The sequence below is a fragment of the Macrotis lagotis genome, chromosome 3, assembly GCF_037893015.1.
Source record: "Macrotis lagotis isolate mMagLag1 chromosome 3, bilby.v1.9.chrom.fasta, whole genome shotgun sequence".
Taxonomy (NCBI): domain Eukaryota; kingdom Metazoa; phylum Chordata; class Mammalia; order Peramelemorphia; family Peramelidae; genus Macrotis; species Macrotis lagotis.
The window spans coordinates 13,966,701-13,984,867 of NC_133660.1; the positions used below are offsets into that span (position 1 = coordinate 13,966,701).

General features: G+C 35.2%; 1 protein-coding gene across 5 annotated transcripts in view; it reads right to left on the reverse strand.

Annotated features, from left to right (window-relative positions):
• Nucleotides 1–18,167, reverse strand: part of FAM13A (family with sequence similarity 13 member A) — a 107,422-nt gene that overhangs the window by 75,943 nt on the left and 13,312 nt on the right. For 4 of the 5 annotated variants that reach the window (XM_074228150.1, XM_074228152.1, XM_074228151.1 and 1 more), the window contains one exon: nucleotides 1,752–1,793. The exons of the other annotated variant lie outside the window; for it this stretch is intronic. In XM_074228150.1, the coding sequence (XP_074084251.1) occupies nucleotides 1,752–1,793 (42 nt within the window). The remainder of the gene's footprint in view (nucleotides 1–1,751; nucleotides 1,794–18,167) is intronic. 5 annotated transcript variants of the gene reach the window in all.

Consider the following 18,167-nt stretch of genomic DNA (forward strand, 5'->3'; position numbering starts at 1 on the left):
CATATGAAGTACATGATAATAAACTTATGGCCTTAAGTATATGTCATACCAGGCAATACATATGACTTTAGCCACCATGTGCTTATGAAACACATTTTAACTTTTTCAACAAAGCATTTCATTAGTTCTTAACATATTTTCTGAGTCTGTGTGATATCTAAAGTCACAGAAATATGTATAGTAAGCAAAGGAAGGATGACAAAGTATTCAGGAAGTGTCATTTAAAATAAAGTAGGTTAAGGAAAGAAATTTTTCTTTAGAGAACAATTAATAGATCTATTCTTAGGAAAGCAGGTCTCCTTGAGGTTTTGATAAACAGTTTGTTCATAGAGGAGGTTAACAGAAAGAGATAGCAGGGCTTTTCTAAGAAGCCAAGCAAAACATCAGATAAAGTCTTACACTGCCTATTAAATTTGGCCATGTCTTTAAGAAAAAATAAAGGAAATAGATTGATAGCTATTAATTCCTTTCCTTGACCTCCCTCCTCCAAAGATACAATTACCATTCATTACAGCAAACTAACAGGAGTCTTTCTTGAGTCCTGTTCAGTTTAGAAATGATAAGTAAAATTGATATGGCTCTTATTCCTTTAAATACTCACAATATATCAGCTGAAAGAGTAGATTTACTTTGGGTAAAATGCCCAGAAGAAAAAGACCAAAAAAATATGCATTGGGCCCTCTAGAGGGAGCTTAGACTGTATTTTGGAAGGAAATACTGATGATGAAGAAGGACAGAAATATATAAACATGTGTATGTTTGCATGTAGAAAAAATATAGATATGTGTGTACACATACATACATGTGTACATGTGTTTATGTGATATATAAATGCATTTATATGTTAATAGACATACTGCTGTATTATATCATCATAAGTATTTATAGAGCAATATATATATTCCACTAAATATGTAAGTATAAATACATTTACATATATATATGCCTTTTTTACTTTAACAGTCATTTTACTGGGCATGGGGTTGGGGAAATTTCTTCTACCAAAGGAGAGGAGTAGCACCTCACATATATTCTACAGTGTTAGAGACTTGTCTGGGGGTAGGGAAAAGCTAAATCACTTGCCTCACTAAATCATTAGTTTCACAGATTCACAGAGCATGTGGCCGACTTGAATCTTGGGCTTTCTGAATTAAGGTGAGCTTTCTATTATCCTGTTCTATGTGATGTAAATATCACACATGTTCAAAGATATTTATTATCTGGTATATCTTAGTATTAAAAAATCAGTATAGTGAAAGATTAAAGAATATTTGTCTTTGAGCCAGAAGACCTCAATTCAAGCTTTGCTTCCACATCAAGCTATGAGCCAAGTTACTCTACTTTTCTGAGCTTCACTTTCTTCATTTATTAAAATGGGGTTAATAATATATATTTTTATTTCCTGTGTTTAATGAGGAAGGTGCTATGTAAAATCTTAAATATACGAATGTAAATTACTGCCATTATTTTAAGCTAAATGCATGCATATTATATCAATCACACAATTACATACATATATTGGCTATTTGACCCTAGCCAAGTCACTAATTCATTGCTCTAGGCAACTAACTCTGTAAGACTAAAGCAGAAAAGGCCCAGCATTGGTAGAAAAAGTTTCCTATTAAGAGATTCCACTAAAGCTAAGTAATTATGGCTCCTATTCATGAATTCAATATTTTTAGTCTTTCAAAAAAATTTTTTTTACTTTCTCACAATGAGAGAATTAAGATGAATAGAGTTGAATTACTTACTCCCCAGTTGTTGGAACATTATTGACTTGGGACACAGGAGTGCTGTATAAAAAAAAAAAAGCAAAGATTGGTGATATCTGAAAAGGAATCAAAGGGACCTCAAGAGGTCATCTCTATTCAAACTCACCTTGTATAGATCATTATATAGTCTATTTTTATTTATATTAAGGGCTATTAAGGATACCTTCATGCTGGGCATACTGTCAGTAACATTTCTCATTGGTGGGATGTCTTTTCATAGAGGTAGCAACTTATAGTACAATGTATAGAAGGCTAAATCACAAGTCAGGAATGCTTGGGTTCAAATCTGGTCTCAGATCTTACTAGTTGGGTGACCTTTGTAAGTCACTTAATCTCTGCCTTCTTTTGACTGTAAAAGAAGCATCATAATAATAGTACCTGCCTCCCAAGGTTGTGTGAAGATAAAATGAAATAGTATTTCTTTAAAAAAAAATAGCATAGGGTGGCTAGGTGGCTATCGGGTTCAAATCCAGTCTCAGACACTTAATAATTACCTAGCTGTGTGGCCTTGGGCAAGCCACTTAACACCATTTGCCTTGCAAAAATCTAAAAAAAAAAATAGCACAGTATCTGGCCTAAATTCAAAGCATAAATCTTTTAACAATATTTAAACTATTGTGGTTTAAATTTAGCCCCTGGCAAAGGTTAAGAAGGTGCTTACTACAATGTTTCACTTACAACGAATAAGTTTATATCTCATAAAATATTTTCTTGTAAACTTTTCATTTTATTAAGACTAGGAGGAGGAGGATGCATGATATATATTCCTTTCAAAATGATTTTATAGCAATTTGAGTCCTCTCTTAATTTCTTCTGTGGGCTTAAGAATTCTAAATTTCCCCTTAAGAACTATTTTCTATCCTTTTTATTTTATTGATGTTCCTTTCTGAATTTTTTCTTACTTCTATATCCAAGAGCTTGAATAATCCAAGAAATGCAAATCCAAATATGGATAACAAAATTATATCTACAGATTTTTATCCTCCAATTTTTTTTTATCTTTATCAGTCTATGTTTTCCATATACTTATGTTATTTTAAAGCAGTGGTGTCAAACTTGAATTGAGAAGAATCCTTGGGACCCATATACTGACTTTAATTACATTCCATTGCACTGTATTTCTCATTTATTTTGTGAAGCACTTTCAACTTCCATTTTAATCTGGTTCAGTGCTGAAGGCATTTTGTGACCAGTTGTAGTTTATGATCGCCTAATTTGACACCTCTGTAAAGCATTCTGTTGCTTAACATTCTTTTTGGTCTTTCACATGAATGTGGTTTTAATCTGAGCCAAGATTTAAAAGTGTTTATATTTTTAAAGTGTTTATATTTGAAAATACCAAAAGGTTTGGTTTCTGAAATCTTCCAGATAGTCCAAAATATGTAATATTCCTGTAATATTTCTTTCTTGACTTTAAAATATTTTATTTTATTTTTCCCTCTGAATCTGTGTCTTTTTAATTTGTCTCTTTGATTCAAAGATCACTGCAGATGGTGACTGCAGCCATGGAATTAAAATATATTTGCTCCTTGGAAAGAAAACAATGACAAATCTAGACAGCATACTAAAAAACAGAGACATCACCTTGCTGACAAAGGTCTGTAGAGTTAAAGCCATGGCTTTTTCCAGTGGCAACATATGGCTGTTAAGAGCTGGCAATGGAGAAGACTTTTAAGAGTCCCTTGGATATCAAGGAGATCAGATCAATCAATACCTAAAGAAATTAATTCTGGCTAATCACTATAAGGTCAAAAACTGAAACTGAAGCCTAAATACTTTGACTGTATGAGTTAGGACTCATCGGAAAAGACCCTGATATTGAGAAAGATTGAAGGCAAAAAGAAAAGGGGATGGCAGAGAACAAGATGGATGGAAAGTGTCATGGAAGCAGTGAACATGAGCATGCACAGACTTTGGGAGATAGTGGAGGACAGAAGGGCCTAGCATGCTTTGGTCCAAAGGGTGGTGAAGAGGTGGGACGCAACTGAACAGCAACAACAAAAGCAATTGATTTAATACTGGAGGGAAAATATTACCTAATATCCTTTTCGAGAATTCTTGTGGAATACTTTTGCTGGAATAGAGCAAACTGTTTAGAGCAAATATTTTAACAGTTCAGGTTTCTCTTTCCCAACTCATCTGTTCTTATGCTGACTCTTAACAATGCAAAGACAATAATTGGCTATGTATAGCTACTATTGGTATTTTTGGTAATGAAAGGCTCGTCAGGAACATTGGTTGCTCAAATCATATTGTCACTCCACTGACAAGTAATATTTGATGAGCATGCTCCAAAGATTTATAAGTGCTCTACAGCCATTAAAGACAATATAATAGAGCAGCTAAGTGATGCAGTGGATAGAGTCCAGATCTTGAGTCAGGAGGACCTATGTTCAAATCCTGTCTCAGACAATTACTAGCTATGTGACCTTGGCAAGTCACTTACCCTATGTTTAACACCCCCCCATTGTTATGTTAAGGAAAAGGTCTGTCAGTCAGGATTGAGCTTCTTGTCATTCAGCTGCTAGCTCTGTGACCTTGGGCAATACCTTTGAATTCTCAGTTTCTTTTACTAAGGAAATGGAAGAGTTGGACTAAGAGAATCACAGAATCTTAGAGTTAAAAGGGCCCTCAGAGACCATCAAGTCCAAGTTCCATACTTGAACAAGAATCCCCTTTATACCAGCCTTGAAAACTTGACTCAGCAGTCAGATGTCCTAGTTTCAAATCTTACCTCTGACACAACTGCTCTCAAGCCTCAATTTTCTCACCTGTAAAATGAATTAGGCCAGATGTCTTCTAAACTTCATTCCCTTCCAAACCTGTGATTCTGTGAGACTGTGACCTCCAGTGAGAGAAGACTCACAACCTCTGAAGTCAGCTCATTCCACTTTGGGTAACTCTATTTGATATCTGATATCCACAACTTCTATCTCTTGATCCTTGTTCTTCCCTTTGTCATTAAGCAGGACAAATTATTCCTTTTCCCACATAAAACCCCTTCAAATATTGGAAAACTTAGCCTGAATTGTTCCTGCCATTCCCCTTCTATGCTCCTACCCATGTGCGCTTGAATGTAATTAGAGAAAGTTTCCCAACAGAGCTGAGAATATTATAAATTCAAGTTTTCTGTCTTCATTGGAGCCCCTCACTGAGATGGAGAAATTTTTTTATTCTTCCTTAGCTGATTCCCTATCTCATCCCCCAGAGGAGCTATTCCAAACCTAGTCTTCCCTTCTACCTTCCTCTCCTCTCTTCACCCCACTTTCCTTCAACTGAGGGCCTGTTCTCTTACCTTTCTGAGACTTTTAAAGTTGTTTCCTATCAGCATCCTCTCTCTCCTTCTTGATTGTTTCTTCCTCTCCTCTCTCATGGCCCCCAGTCTCTGACAAAGAGGTCGTCTTTTTCCTTGATTCTATCCTTGCTTAACTTTGCCAGCAAATTTTCACATCAATTATCCCCTCTTGAATCGTTAAAACTTGAATCATTAAAACCTAACTATTGATTCTTTTCCCACTGCCTTTAAACATGGCCAAATATCTCATCCTAAAACAAAAAAAAGATCATTTGATGCAACCAGATCTTCAAGCTGTAATGTTCTGTCTCTATTCCTTTACTCAGGATGACTTACTTCCTTTCCTCTTAATTACTCCAAAATGTGTCTTCCAATCTCATCACTGAAATTGCTCCTTCTAAAGTTACCAATGATCTCTTAATTGTGAAATTTGATCATGAAATTAGTTATAGATTTTTATCCTTCAAACTTTTTACTTTTATCAGTTCACTGTGTCCCTTCCATGTAATTGTATTATTTTAAGCAATGATGTTCCTCAAATTGAAAAAGGATCCACATTTGTATTTTAAAAATATAGACATCTACATCACATTGCATTTTTTTGTTAAATTTTTCCTAATTGTATTTTAATCTGATTCAGCACTGGAGAAATCTGTGACCAGTAGTAGCTTGTTGTCTCCTATTCTCAGCCCTCCTATTCTTCTACTTAACGTCTTTGTTTTACACCATTGATCACCTTTTCTACCTGGATATTCTCTCTTCTCAGGTTTTTGTGACACTACTTTCTTCTGGTTTTCCTCCTATCTGTCAAACTTTTCATTTTCCATATCCTTTCTATCATCCCTGTCATCTCCTCTACCTCAGACCTGTTGTGATTGCCCCTAAGGACTGAGCACTCAAGTATCTTCAACCTCCTTTTTTTTTGTTGTTTTGTTTTTTTTCCCCAACAACATGAAATGGTAGTTTTCATCAATAAATTTTTTTGTAAGGCTTGAGTTTTACATGTTTCTCCCTCCTTCCCTTTCCTCCCCCCTCCTCCTGATAGAAAGCAATTTAATATAGCCTCTACATATGTAATTATGGTAATCATAGATCCATATTAATCATGTTGTGAAAGAAAATAAAATTCAAACAGAAGAAAAAACATTAGACAACTTTTAAAAATTGAAGATAGTAATCTCCATATAATCTGCATTTAAACTCCACAATTCCCTCTCTGGATATGGATGCTATTTTCCATCACAAGTCTTTCAGAATTATCTCTTCAACCTTCTCTTTCAGGAACCCCATCAGCTCCTATGATCTCTGAGCAAATGACTCACAAATATTCATTTTGGTTTCATTTAGCCAGAATCTCTCTCACATCACCAATTGTCTACTAAAAATGCTAGCCAAAGGTCCTGGAGTCATTTCAATCTCAAAATGGTCTATTATCTTTCCTCCAAAACCCACTTGTTTTTGAGAATTCCTCATTTCTGATAAAAAGGCACAACTATGAAATATTAACGCTAATAACAGTCTGGCTGAAATGAATATTTTAATTGTTATTATCACATCTTCATCTGATTACCAGATAAATATTGAATATATTCTTCTACAGACTTTTAAGATTCAGTCCCTTCTTCTAAGAAGTCTTCCCAAAATTAACTCCATTCCATTTATCATTCTTTTCAGCACTAAGTTTTCAAAAAGCTACAAATATTTTTAAAGTGCTAATATGCGTTGTAATTACTCTTTTCAGGTGTGTGTATTTCATTAAACACTGGAATTAGAGTTAGAAAGACCTGATTTTGAATCTTACCTCAAATACATCTGAGTGACCCTGAGTAAATCACTTGCCATCTCTCAGCCTTGGTTTCTTCTTATGTAAAATGAGAATAATGTTAGTACCTAATTCCCAGAGTTATTACAGGAATTATGTGAGAATACAAATGTGAAGTGTTGCACCTTAAAGTCCCATATTAATGATACCTATTATTATGTGGAAAAATAGTGATGCCTTTCATAAATATAGAGAAATTTGGAAGAAGGGAGGCTTTTGGGGAAAATATGAGACCAGTTTAGAAATACTGAGTTTTGAGAAATCTCTGGGATATCTTAGATATCTAGGTTGTGTATCTCTTAGCCATTTATTGTGGAATATGGTGTGAGATGGTAGTCTAAATCTAATTTCTGCCAAATTGTTTTTTAGTTTTCCTAGACGTTATCTAATAAGTAGTTCTTCTCCAAATAGTTGAGGTCTTTAGTTTTATCAGTTTGTAATTTCCTTCTGGATTGTTTGTATCTAATGTCTCCCATAGATCAAATGTGAGAAATGATTATTTCTCTCTGGTAGTAATACCTAATAAAATAAGGTTTTCCCCCTTTTCTATTTCTATTTACCCATGGAGAAAGCAACCAAATGTGGGCAATTCTCTCAAAGATGTACCCCAGCCAAAATTTAATCAAAGACAGTGAGAAATTCTTAGTTTCAGCTAATATATCACTCTTGTTCATTGTGTATGTTCATACATGTCTGAGAAAATATGTATTTTCCCTTTTGTCAGATGGGTGATATTGAAATGAATAACTCAACTCTCTTTGATTAAGATATTGGTGATCCAAGAAACATACACCAAGACCCTCATTGTAATATACCCCCCATTGTAATATTCATCCTCTCATTAATTGTTAATCAGAATCAGGAATACCTGCTTTCTGAAGGGCATAAAAACTGAGTCCATTGTTAAGAGGGGTCTTTGGTTTAAGAGACACACAAATGACCATCCTCTTATTAATAAACATGCTGGTCTTATTAATTAAAAGATTAAATTGCCCTGAAACTATGTCTTATAAGTTTTTAAAATATCATACAAGTTTCTATATTTTAAAAAAAGCACTACCAGTTTTTATTAATATTTCCATATAATGTTATTTGATGTCTGACACTGGTAAACCTTTTCTCTCCCAACTTTTAAGTTCACTACAGTTAACAGGACAAAGTTACCACTGCAACTCTGTTATCCAGAGTTTTCGTGATGCAGCTTCCTGTTCATCTAGAGATATAAAAAGTCAGACTATGCAGGTTGCCATGGGTTTTCAGATTTAAAGGAAAGAGTGTCAAGTTAGTGAAGCTGTGTCACCATATCCTTGTATATTCTTTCTGCATTTAAGCAAAGTAATCCCCCCTTTATTAAATGTGCAATAACTAACAATTGCCTCCTTCCTCAAACCAAACCTGACCTAAGAGGGTGCTAGCGTTAGGACTTTATCTCTAATATTGGGTGTAGTTGTAGGATAGGAGAAGATGAAAAGATGGTCTTGTGGTTGAATAAAATAAATACAAATAAAATAAAATACCAATAAAGAAAAAGTGACAAGATGGAATGACTGGATATCATATTGCTCTTTGCTACCAGGACCTTTCTGATCCTGTTTGGGAAGTCCTCTATGTGGGACAGGGAGCAAACTCCATACTCAGTGAATGTTGAAAGAGGCCACCTGAGGGGGGCCGGGAAGTCTCATTCCCTGGATATTGTAGATTATGCTGCAGAAGTCTAATTGTCAGCATAATGAGACTGAGGATAAATGGGACCAGGGCATTAGAGCTGGAGACAGAGTTCTGGCCTTTATAGGTATCTTGCAAAGAAAGCCAAGGACCAGAAAACTGAATTGGTGGCTGAACAAGTGGAAGGATCTTTCCTGATGGGGGGAAAGCTTTAGGGAGACCCATCAAGGTCCTATTCTCTAGTTTCTCACCTAAGTTCAGGTTTTAATGAGATAGGGCCCCTAAGACATTGGGCAAATATCTTGGAGCAGAGACTGGGGAAAAGCAAGAGATAGATATAAAAACTTCAGGCTTATCTTATCACTATTTCCAGGAGGAGGTGACTCTGCCCTGAGAGAGCATTTTCAGTGGACTTACCAGATAACTGAAATTCTCTTTTTCTACTTTCTGGTTTCTACACCCCTGGCTTCCTTCAAATCTCAATAAGACTTTCCCATTCTTCTTAATGCTAGCATTATCCTCTTGAAATTGTACAGTTTTTTTAGGGTTTTTTTTTTGCAAGGCAAATGGGGTTAAGTGGCTTGCCCAAGGCCACACAGCTAGGTAATTATTAAGGGTCTGAAACTGGATTTGAACCCAGGTACTCCTGACTCCAGAGCTGGTGCTCTATCCACTGTGCCACCTAGCCGCCCTGTATGTAGTTTTTATACAGAGTTGTTTGCATGTTATTCTCTTCTATTAAAAATGAACTACTTGAGAGCCAAGACTTCCTTTTTCTAATACTTAACCATTAACTAGCACATAGTAGGTATATAATAAATGCTAGCTGATTTGACTTGCCTGAAAGCTGTTATGTCCCAGTTTCCTAAGGTTAGTCCTTTTTCATTTGTACTTATAAGTTCTCAAATATTCTTCAAAGAATCACTTTATTAAGTTATCTAAGATTTTTATAAAATTGTACCTTAAATAATTTTCACAAACAAGAAGTCCATCCTTTCTCTTTCTCCATATCTTTTTTTAGGTTTTTTTATTGTTTTATTTATTTTTTTGCAAGGCAATGGGGTTAAGTGGCTTGCCCAAGGCCACACAGCTAGGTAATTATTAAGTGTCTGAGGCTGGATTTGAACTCAGGTACACCCGACTCCAGGGCTGGTGCTCTATCCACTGTGCCCCCATATTCTTTTATTCAGTACTGATGTTATTAATTTTAGAATGCTTTTGTGACAATTTAAGAACATCTACTTTTCTGGCAGAAGCAAAAAAATTACTTTTTATATTTAGTGTTACATAAATGCTAGCAGGATTTTGTACATTTTTTCCTAAACAAAATAAACTAATGTCAGGCTGACTGGTGTGTATGTATATTAAGACCAATTTTTTCTGGTTCATTTATATACATAAATAATTTCTTTGTAACTGCTACACCTAAATTTCATTATCACCTACTCTTCTAGTAGAAAATAGCACTACTTTTCTAAAGGAGCTATCCATTTATTTTGTAGTACAGTCACAGGGTAAGAATAATACTTCCATAAGTAAGATCATAGCCTAGAAAGAAAATTCTGTAGTAGGTAAAAAACACTGTTAGCTAATTGAGTTCTTAATGCTTTCATGTGTGTTTTAAGTTTTTATTCTCTTTTGAGATATCTGATCAATTCATCCACTACCAAAATTCATGGTTTGCCTTATTGATCTCATCTGCGACTCCATGCTTTTGTATGCAGTCAGGATATCCAGTTTTAGTCTTTGCATTTCATGTGGCACATAGGAACTGATGTGGGCCAGTGTGGCCACCCTAATCCCCTGCTTTCCTATTGCAAATTATTTACTTCTTACTACATAGAAATTTACTTTAATTCATTGTATTACACAGTATAAACATATTTGTTTCACAATTTCCACTGATGGTCCTTGTGTTTGATAGATCTCACTAAATCTCATTTTCTTTCAAAATTACTTTACAGGGTTGGTCTGTCAGTACTGGGACTATTTTAAAAAAGATCTTAAGGGACGGCTAGGTGGTGCAGCCGATAGAGCACAGACCCTTGAGTCAGGAGTACCTGAGTTCAAATCCAGCCTGAAACACTTAAAAATTACCTAGCTGTGTGGCCTTGGGCAAGTCACTTAATCCCATTGCCTTGCAAAAACTAAAAATTAAAAAAAAAAGGGATCTTAAGTTCAAGTGACTTAGTTTTTTAACTGACTTGTGTGTTATCTTGACATTTGTGGTAGAGAAAAGCAGGGAATCTTTTTAGCAAATGCTCAATTATCAGAGGTCCAATTGATCAAGTTAGATTTGATTGCCCTGATTACATAAGATAATTCCGCCTAACTTTTCTTTCTCTTCTTTGTCTCCTCTCACCTCCAGTGTATTATTATTTCTCTTTCTGTTCTTTTCATAATATAAAGCTATAACTGAACCACTTACAGGCCTTATATAATTGAACTCCTTATATGTCCTCTGATGATAAGAGTTCTGTAGGTACCCTATCAGAATGTAACCAAGCTATTTTTTAAGTCCCTTATGACTCTTTATTGATCTGTTTTATGTTTCTCTTATGTTTGAACTTCAAAATTTCAATACAGCTCTAGTTTTTCATTAGGCGGGCTATGAGAAAAACTTAATTTCTCCTGCCCCTTGGAGGAATATATTCAGTTTTGCTGGGTAAGTTATTTTTGCCTGTAAACATTGTTCTTGTGCTTTCTGGAATACCATATTCTAAGCTCTACACTCCATGATACTAATGCTGCTAAATCTTACATATCTTGACTGTGCCTCCTTGGTTCTAGAATGCCTTTTGTTTTCCTGGTTACTTGAAGTATCTTTTATTTAATCCATAAGCTCTAGATTTTAGCTATAATATCCATAGAAATTTTCATTTTGGGATTTCTTTCAGTTAGTGACCACTGTATTCTTTTGCTTTCTAAGAGATGTGGGCAATATTCTGAAGATTTCTCAAAAAAGGATGTTTGGCTGTGGTAAATGTATGTGATGGAACACTATTGTTCTATTGGAAACCAGGAGGGATGGGAATTCAGGGAAACCTGGAGGGATTTGCATGAACTGATGATGAGTGAGATGAGCAGAACCAGGAGAACATTGTACACCCTAACAGCAATAGGGGGGGTAATGATCAACATTAATGGACTTGCTCATTCTATCAGTGCAACAATCAGGCATGATTTTGGGGTATCTGTGATGGAGAATACCATCTGTTCCAGAAAAAGAATTGTGGAGTTTGAAAAAATGTAATCTTATATAATTTTGCTCTCTCTTCTACTTTTTCTTCCTTAAAGATATGATTTCTCTCTCATCACATTCAACTTAGATCAGTGGATACCATGGAAACAATGTAAAGACTAACAGACTGCTTTCTGTGGGGGTGGGGGGAGGGAAGCGAAATTAGGGGAAAATTTGTAAAATTTAAAATAAATAAATAAATAACTTTTTAAAAAAAGAATGTTTAGGTTCTTTTTAAAATTATAACACTCATATATTCCAGTGATTATTAAATTTCTTCTCATCAATCAGTTTTCTAGGTTAGTCATTTTTTGCTGAGATATCATACATTTCTATTTTTTTTCAGTTCTCTGACTCTTTTTAAATATTTCTTGGGTCTCATGAAGTTGTTGGCTTCTATTTGGTTCATTATAATTGTGAGGAAATTTGTTATTTGGGCAAGATTTTGTACCTCTTGTGTCAGGTGATTAATTCACCTTCCAAATTTTTCTTCTATAACTCATTTTTTGCCCATTTTCCCCCTAAAGTGTTTTCATTTCATTAATAAAAACACTTTAAACTTTATTTCTTAACTTAAACTTCTGCTTTATCTCTTTCAAAGAACTGAATTTATCCCTAAACTGTTTTTTTTAATACTTTGCTCATTGATGTTTTGAAGTCATTCTTTTTTAGTTTGTGTATAGAGCTTCCTTGCCACCTTCATAGTGGGTGGGACTTGTTTTTGTTTACTCATTTCCAATCTACTTCTTGACTTCATTTTGATATTAGGGTCTAGTTCTGCATTCTTTTGGAGAGCAACTAAGGCTTGTCCTGCTATTGTTTTGGTTGTGTGTTTTTGCCTTTTGAAATGAATCTATGTTTAGCATGGTTATATATAGCCTATTTTAGATTGCTTTCTGTCAGGGAGGGAAGGGCTAAAGGATGAAAAATGTAAAACTCAAAACCTTGCTAAAAATGATTGTTGAAAACTGTATTGCAGTTGGAAAAATAAAAACAATTTTTTTTAAAAAAAATGTTGAGTGTTCTTGCTATTCTAGGATCCTGGGGACAGCTCAGGCTGAAGACCTGAAAGTTTTCAGTGTTCTTATATGGTCTAACTGAAGGAAAAGTCTGGTCACTGCTCTCCTGATATGATCTCTACAAATGCCTAACCTGAGTTTGGATCTGAGCAACCATACACTGTTACTCTAGGCCACTATCAGCCAACTGGGAAACTCAGTTGGTTCAGACTGAAAGAAATGCAATTCTTGTTTGACCTTAGTTATTCATCTGTAGGCTTCAGAATGAGCTAGACATTGGAACTAAGATCACACTGTGCATCTGAGTTAAGAACCATATAGTTGCTAGTGCTTCTGAACTTGCTTCAAATACCACCCCTTAGTACAGGTTCCCAAATGAAAAGGTTCCTGTACATCTATATGACCTGGGACTAGGTAGTGAGTGAAAATGGCAAGTTAAGCATTCATCTTCATTATCTATGAAGGGTCCAAGTAGGGATCTAGAACTTCTTCTTGCCCTGGTACACACCTTCTCCCTATCTTAGAATGGTACAAGTTCCTGTCTAAACCTTATATTCAGTGTCCAAAGTCCTCTCCATCTTTCGGGTGGAAAAAATGATTCATTGTTACTTGCTTTTTGGACTTCTCTATCAGGATTTGGTGTGTTTTCTAGATCTGTTTAGGGGACTTTGATTACATAGGGGAAGTTTGCTTTACTTCTTTTGGCTATTCTACCATCTTGGCTCTATTCTCCCTGTTCTCTCTAATCTTCAGTTTATCCCTATCTATTTTTTCCCTCCTACAAATTCCCCTAAGAATTTCCTAATGTTAAAAATAAAAACTTGCACATGATGTTACCATTCCTGGAGCTTTCATCTTCTGTGTCTTAACTCCTCTTTTGCCAACCTACTTGGGAAAACTTTCTATACATAGTATTTTCTTATCTTCTCTACTTATTCTAAGACTTTTGCAACCTGGATTTTGATCTCATTATTCAACTGAAACTTCCCTCTCCAAAAGTTATGCTCTTAATTGCCAGTTCTAATTCTAATAATCTTTTTTTTTTTTCAGTCCTCAGCCTTCTTGACTTTTCTGGAGTGTCTACACTGTTAGCCATTTCCTTCTCCTTTCTGGGTTTTTGTGCCCTTGATTTCTCCTGGTTTTCTGTCTACATATCTGACCCCACCTTCACTGCCTTCATTACTAGATAAGTCATATCTTAACCACTAAGTCTGTCCTGGACCCTCTTCCTTTTACTTGTTCTGCTCTCTTGGTGATTTAATCATTTCTCATGAATTTATTTACATTATTTATTTATTTTAAAGATATTCAAGATTTACATATAAAGTCTTATTCTTTCTCTCCTGAGTTTTATATCCACATCAAAAACTGTACATTGGACATCTAGAAATGGTGGTCTTACAAAAATCTCAAGCTCAGCATGTCTAAAACAGATTTCCTCTTTCCTTCATAATCTCCCTAAAGCTTTCTTATTATTATCAAGGACCCAATCATCCAAGGGTCCCAACTTTATTATTCTCAATTCCTTACTCTCACAATACATATCCAGTCATTTGTCAAATCTTGTAATTTCTTTATCTAAAACATCTCCTTTATAGTTCTCTATTCACATTTTCTACCCTAATTCAATCCCTCATTTTAACTGAACTCTATGACTCAAGCTTCTCCAAAAAGATAACATGGTCAGGAATATACTTTAAGAAAGTAACTTCCTAAAGTGGTATGGAGGACATATGTCAGAGTTAAGATCCAAAGGAATTGAGTCAAAAAAAGATATTCAGAATAAATATAAAGTCACATAGATGGGTATAAAGCAGTATGGTTTAAATGGAAGTTATTTTGAAAAAGTCTTGGAGCTTCAAGTTTGATCCAAATAAGCAGTTTGGGGGCGGCTAGGTGGCACAGTGGATAAAGCCCTGGGGTCAGGAGTACCTGAGTTCAAATCTGGCCTTAGACACTTAATGATTACCTAGCTGTGTGGCCTTGGGCAAGCCACTTAACGCCATTTGCCTTGCAAAAAATCCCCAAATAAGCAGTTTGGTGTGGCAATAAAAAAGTTAGCACAACTTTGAACTGTATTAAGAATCTGAAGGTGAGAGTTTCATTTGGAGTACTATGTTCAGTTTTGGTTTAAAGACATTGTTTAAGCTCAAGTATATGCAGAGAAAGACAACTAGGATAGTGAAGGGTATAGAATTCATGTCATTTAAACAATAATTGAAGGAACTGGGGTTTTTTGATTTGGAGAAGACAGGGTTTCTTCATATTTTCTTCAGGTGTTTGAAGAACTATCTGATGAATAGGTTAGACATTATATTTTGCCCTAAGATGGATGTCAAGAAAAACTTGTCAAGGAATAGACTTTTCCTAAAGTGGAATTGACTAGTAAGAGAGGTAATGTTTCCTTGCCTTTGGAGATCTTTAAGTTAGTTCTTCACCTGTCCCATAAGAGTTTAGATTTCTTGACCAAATGGTCACTGAGATCTCTTCCAACTCTCAAATTCTGTATTTCTCTTTGAAGATTTAAGATTATATGCACTTTAATAATCTAAGCTTTGCCACCGTTATGTTAGGCTGGTATCAAGATATCTTTTTACTTACATTTTCTATTCTTTCAATTGTTCAACTTTTATTGGCCCTCAAATTTCTGTCCTCAATATTCTTCTCTATACTTTCTCACTTATCAATCTCATTCACATTCCTAACTAATTAGATGATTCTCAGATCTGTATTTCAAGCCCTGACCTTTCTTCTGAAATCTGTACTACTATCCCAGTTAACTCCAGAACATCTTCATTGACAGTTCAAACTCAACATGTCCAAAATTAAACTCATTATTTTTTTTTTCTTCAAATTGACTCCTTCTGATAAACACAAAATTCCAACTCAAAGAACTCACTCTTTGATAAAAACTGCTAGGAAAACTGGAAGATAGTATGGCAGAAACTAGGATTAGACCAACATCTCATTCCCTATGCCAAGATTAGGTCAAAATGGATACAGGATTTAGACATAAAAGACAATATTATAAGCAAATTAGGAGAACAAGGAATAGTTTACCTGTCAGATCTTTGGAAAGGGAAGCAGTTTATGACCAAAGAAGAGATAGAGAACATTATAAAAAGCAACCTGGATATTTTTGATCACATTAAATTAAAAATCTTTTGTACAAATTAAACCACTGTAACTAAGATCAAAAGGAATGTAATAATTGGGGAACAATTTTTACAACTAGTATTTCTGACAGGGGATTCATTTCTAAAATACATAGAGAACTGAGTCAGATTTATAAAAAAAAAACAAGTCATTCCCCAATTGACAAATGGTCAAAGGAGATACAAAGGCAATTCTTGGATGAAGAAATCAAAACTATCTATAGTCACATTGAAAAACTGCTTTAAATCATTATTGAGTAGAGAAATGCAAATCAAAGCATCTCTGAAATACCATCTCACACCTCTCAGATTGGCCAATATGATTAGAAGGTATAATGATCAATTTTGGAGGGGATGTGGGAAATTTGGGACACTAATGCATTGTTGGTGGAGCTGTGAACTGATCCAATCTTTCTGGAGAGCAATTTGGAATTATGCCTAAGGGGCAACAAAAATGTGCATACTCTTTGACCCAGCCATACCATTACTGGGTCTGTATGTATCCTGAAGAGATCATGAAAAGGGATAAATATCCCACACATACAAAAATATTCATAGCAGCTCTGTAGTGGCAAAGAACTGGAAACTGAGGGGATGCCCATTAATTGGGGAATGACTGAACAAATCCTGATATACGTATGTGATGGAACACTGTTGTTCTATAAGAAGTCATGTGGGATGGAATTTCAGAAAAGCCTGGAAAGACCTGCATGAATTGATGCTGAGTAAGATGCGTAGAACCAGAACATTATACATCTTAACAACATGTGGTGATGATCAACCCTGATGGACTTGCTCACTCCATTAGTGCAAAGATCGGGAACACTTTTAGGGTATCTCTGATGGAGAATACCATCTGTTTCCAGAGAAGGAACTGCAGGGTTTAAATGAAGACCAAAGATTATTATATTTAATTTTTAAAAGTTATCATATGTATTACATAATTTTGCTGTCTCTAATGTTTTCTTTCTTCTTTTGGGAATCTGTTTCTTCTCTCAACACATTCAGTTTGGATCTATGTGTCTCATGGAAGTAAATGTAGAGAAAATAACAGAGTGCTTTCTGTTGGGAGGAGGAGGGAAGGGAGGGAGAAAAAATATAAAATTCAAAACCTTGCAAAAAATGTTGGTAGAAATTACCATTGTATGTAATTGGAAAACAAATTGAATATTTATTGTAAATTTTCAGTTTCTATCAGTGGTATCACTTTATCCATCTTTTTTTCTAAAGCTCAAAATCTTGTTGTTTCATTTAATTCTTTTCCTATTTAATGAGTAACCAAGTTCTGCCCACAGATATAGTAATGACTCTTTCAGAATTTGGTAATCTTGTTGATCAAAAGGCAGTCAAAAACAAATGTGAAATGTGCATATGGAAAAGCCCCCCACAATAACCAAAAGAATACCCCACCTAGAAAAAAGCAATTATCTGTGGTAAAGATTACTTAAGTGCCTTGTTTTCTAACTGCTCATTTGCATAAGACCAATCAGAAAACTTTTTAAATGATCATTGGGCAACTGCTTACAACCAACCAGAAAACTTTTTAAATGATCATTGGGCAACTGCTTACAGCCTAATCTATAGGAATAAGGATTTGGTATACTCTAAGCAAAATCAGAGTAAGCTCTCTCACGAGGGTACCCAAAACTAAAACAGGAAAGTTGATTTAAAAAGAGAGAGAGAGAGAGAGAGAGAGAGATGCTTTAGAATTTGATGGAAGTCAAGAGACTCTGAACTACTTGCTACCTATTGCTTTTTTTTTGTTTGTAATCTTTTTGTTTTTTAAGTTTTTGCAAGGCAAATGGAGTTAAGTGGCTTGCCCAAAGCCACACGGCTAGGTAATTATCAAGTGTCTGAGACTGGATTTGAACCCAAGTACTCCTGACTCCAGGGCTGGTGCTTTATCCACTGCGCCACGTAGCCACCCCTACCTATTGCTTTTGAGAGCTGATGGATGAAAGTAATTCATAATTTTTTGCAATATCACCTACTGTCTGGACAAATTGGTTAGGTTAGTGAATGCCATGCCTCTCTACAATTTCATGTGCTTTACTAACCCGCCCCACCAAAGCCCAGCCCAGGGAACAGAATTGGAGAAGCTTCTTCGAATCTCAGAGTGTCTGCCCTTTCTGAAAGAGAACAGTACTACCCAAGCAAGGAAGAGACTCAGTCCCAGAGAACAGTGGCCTAGGCCAGAT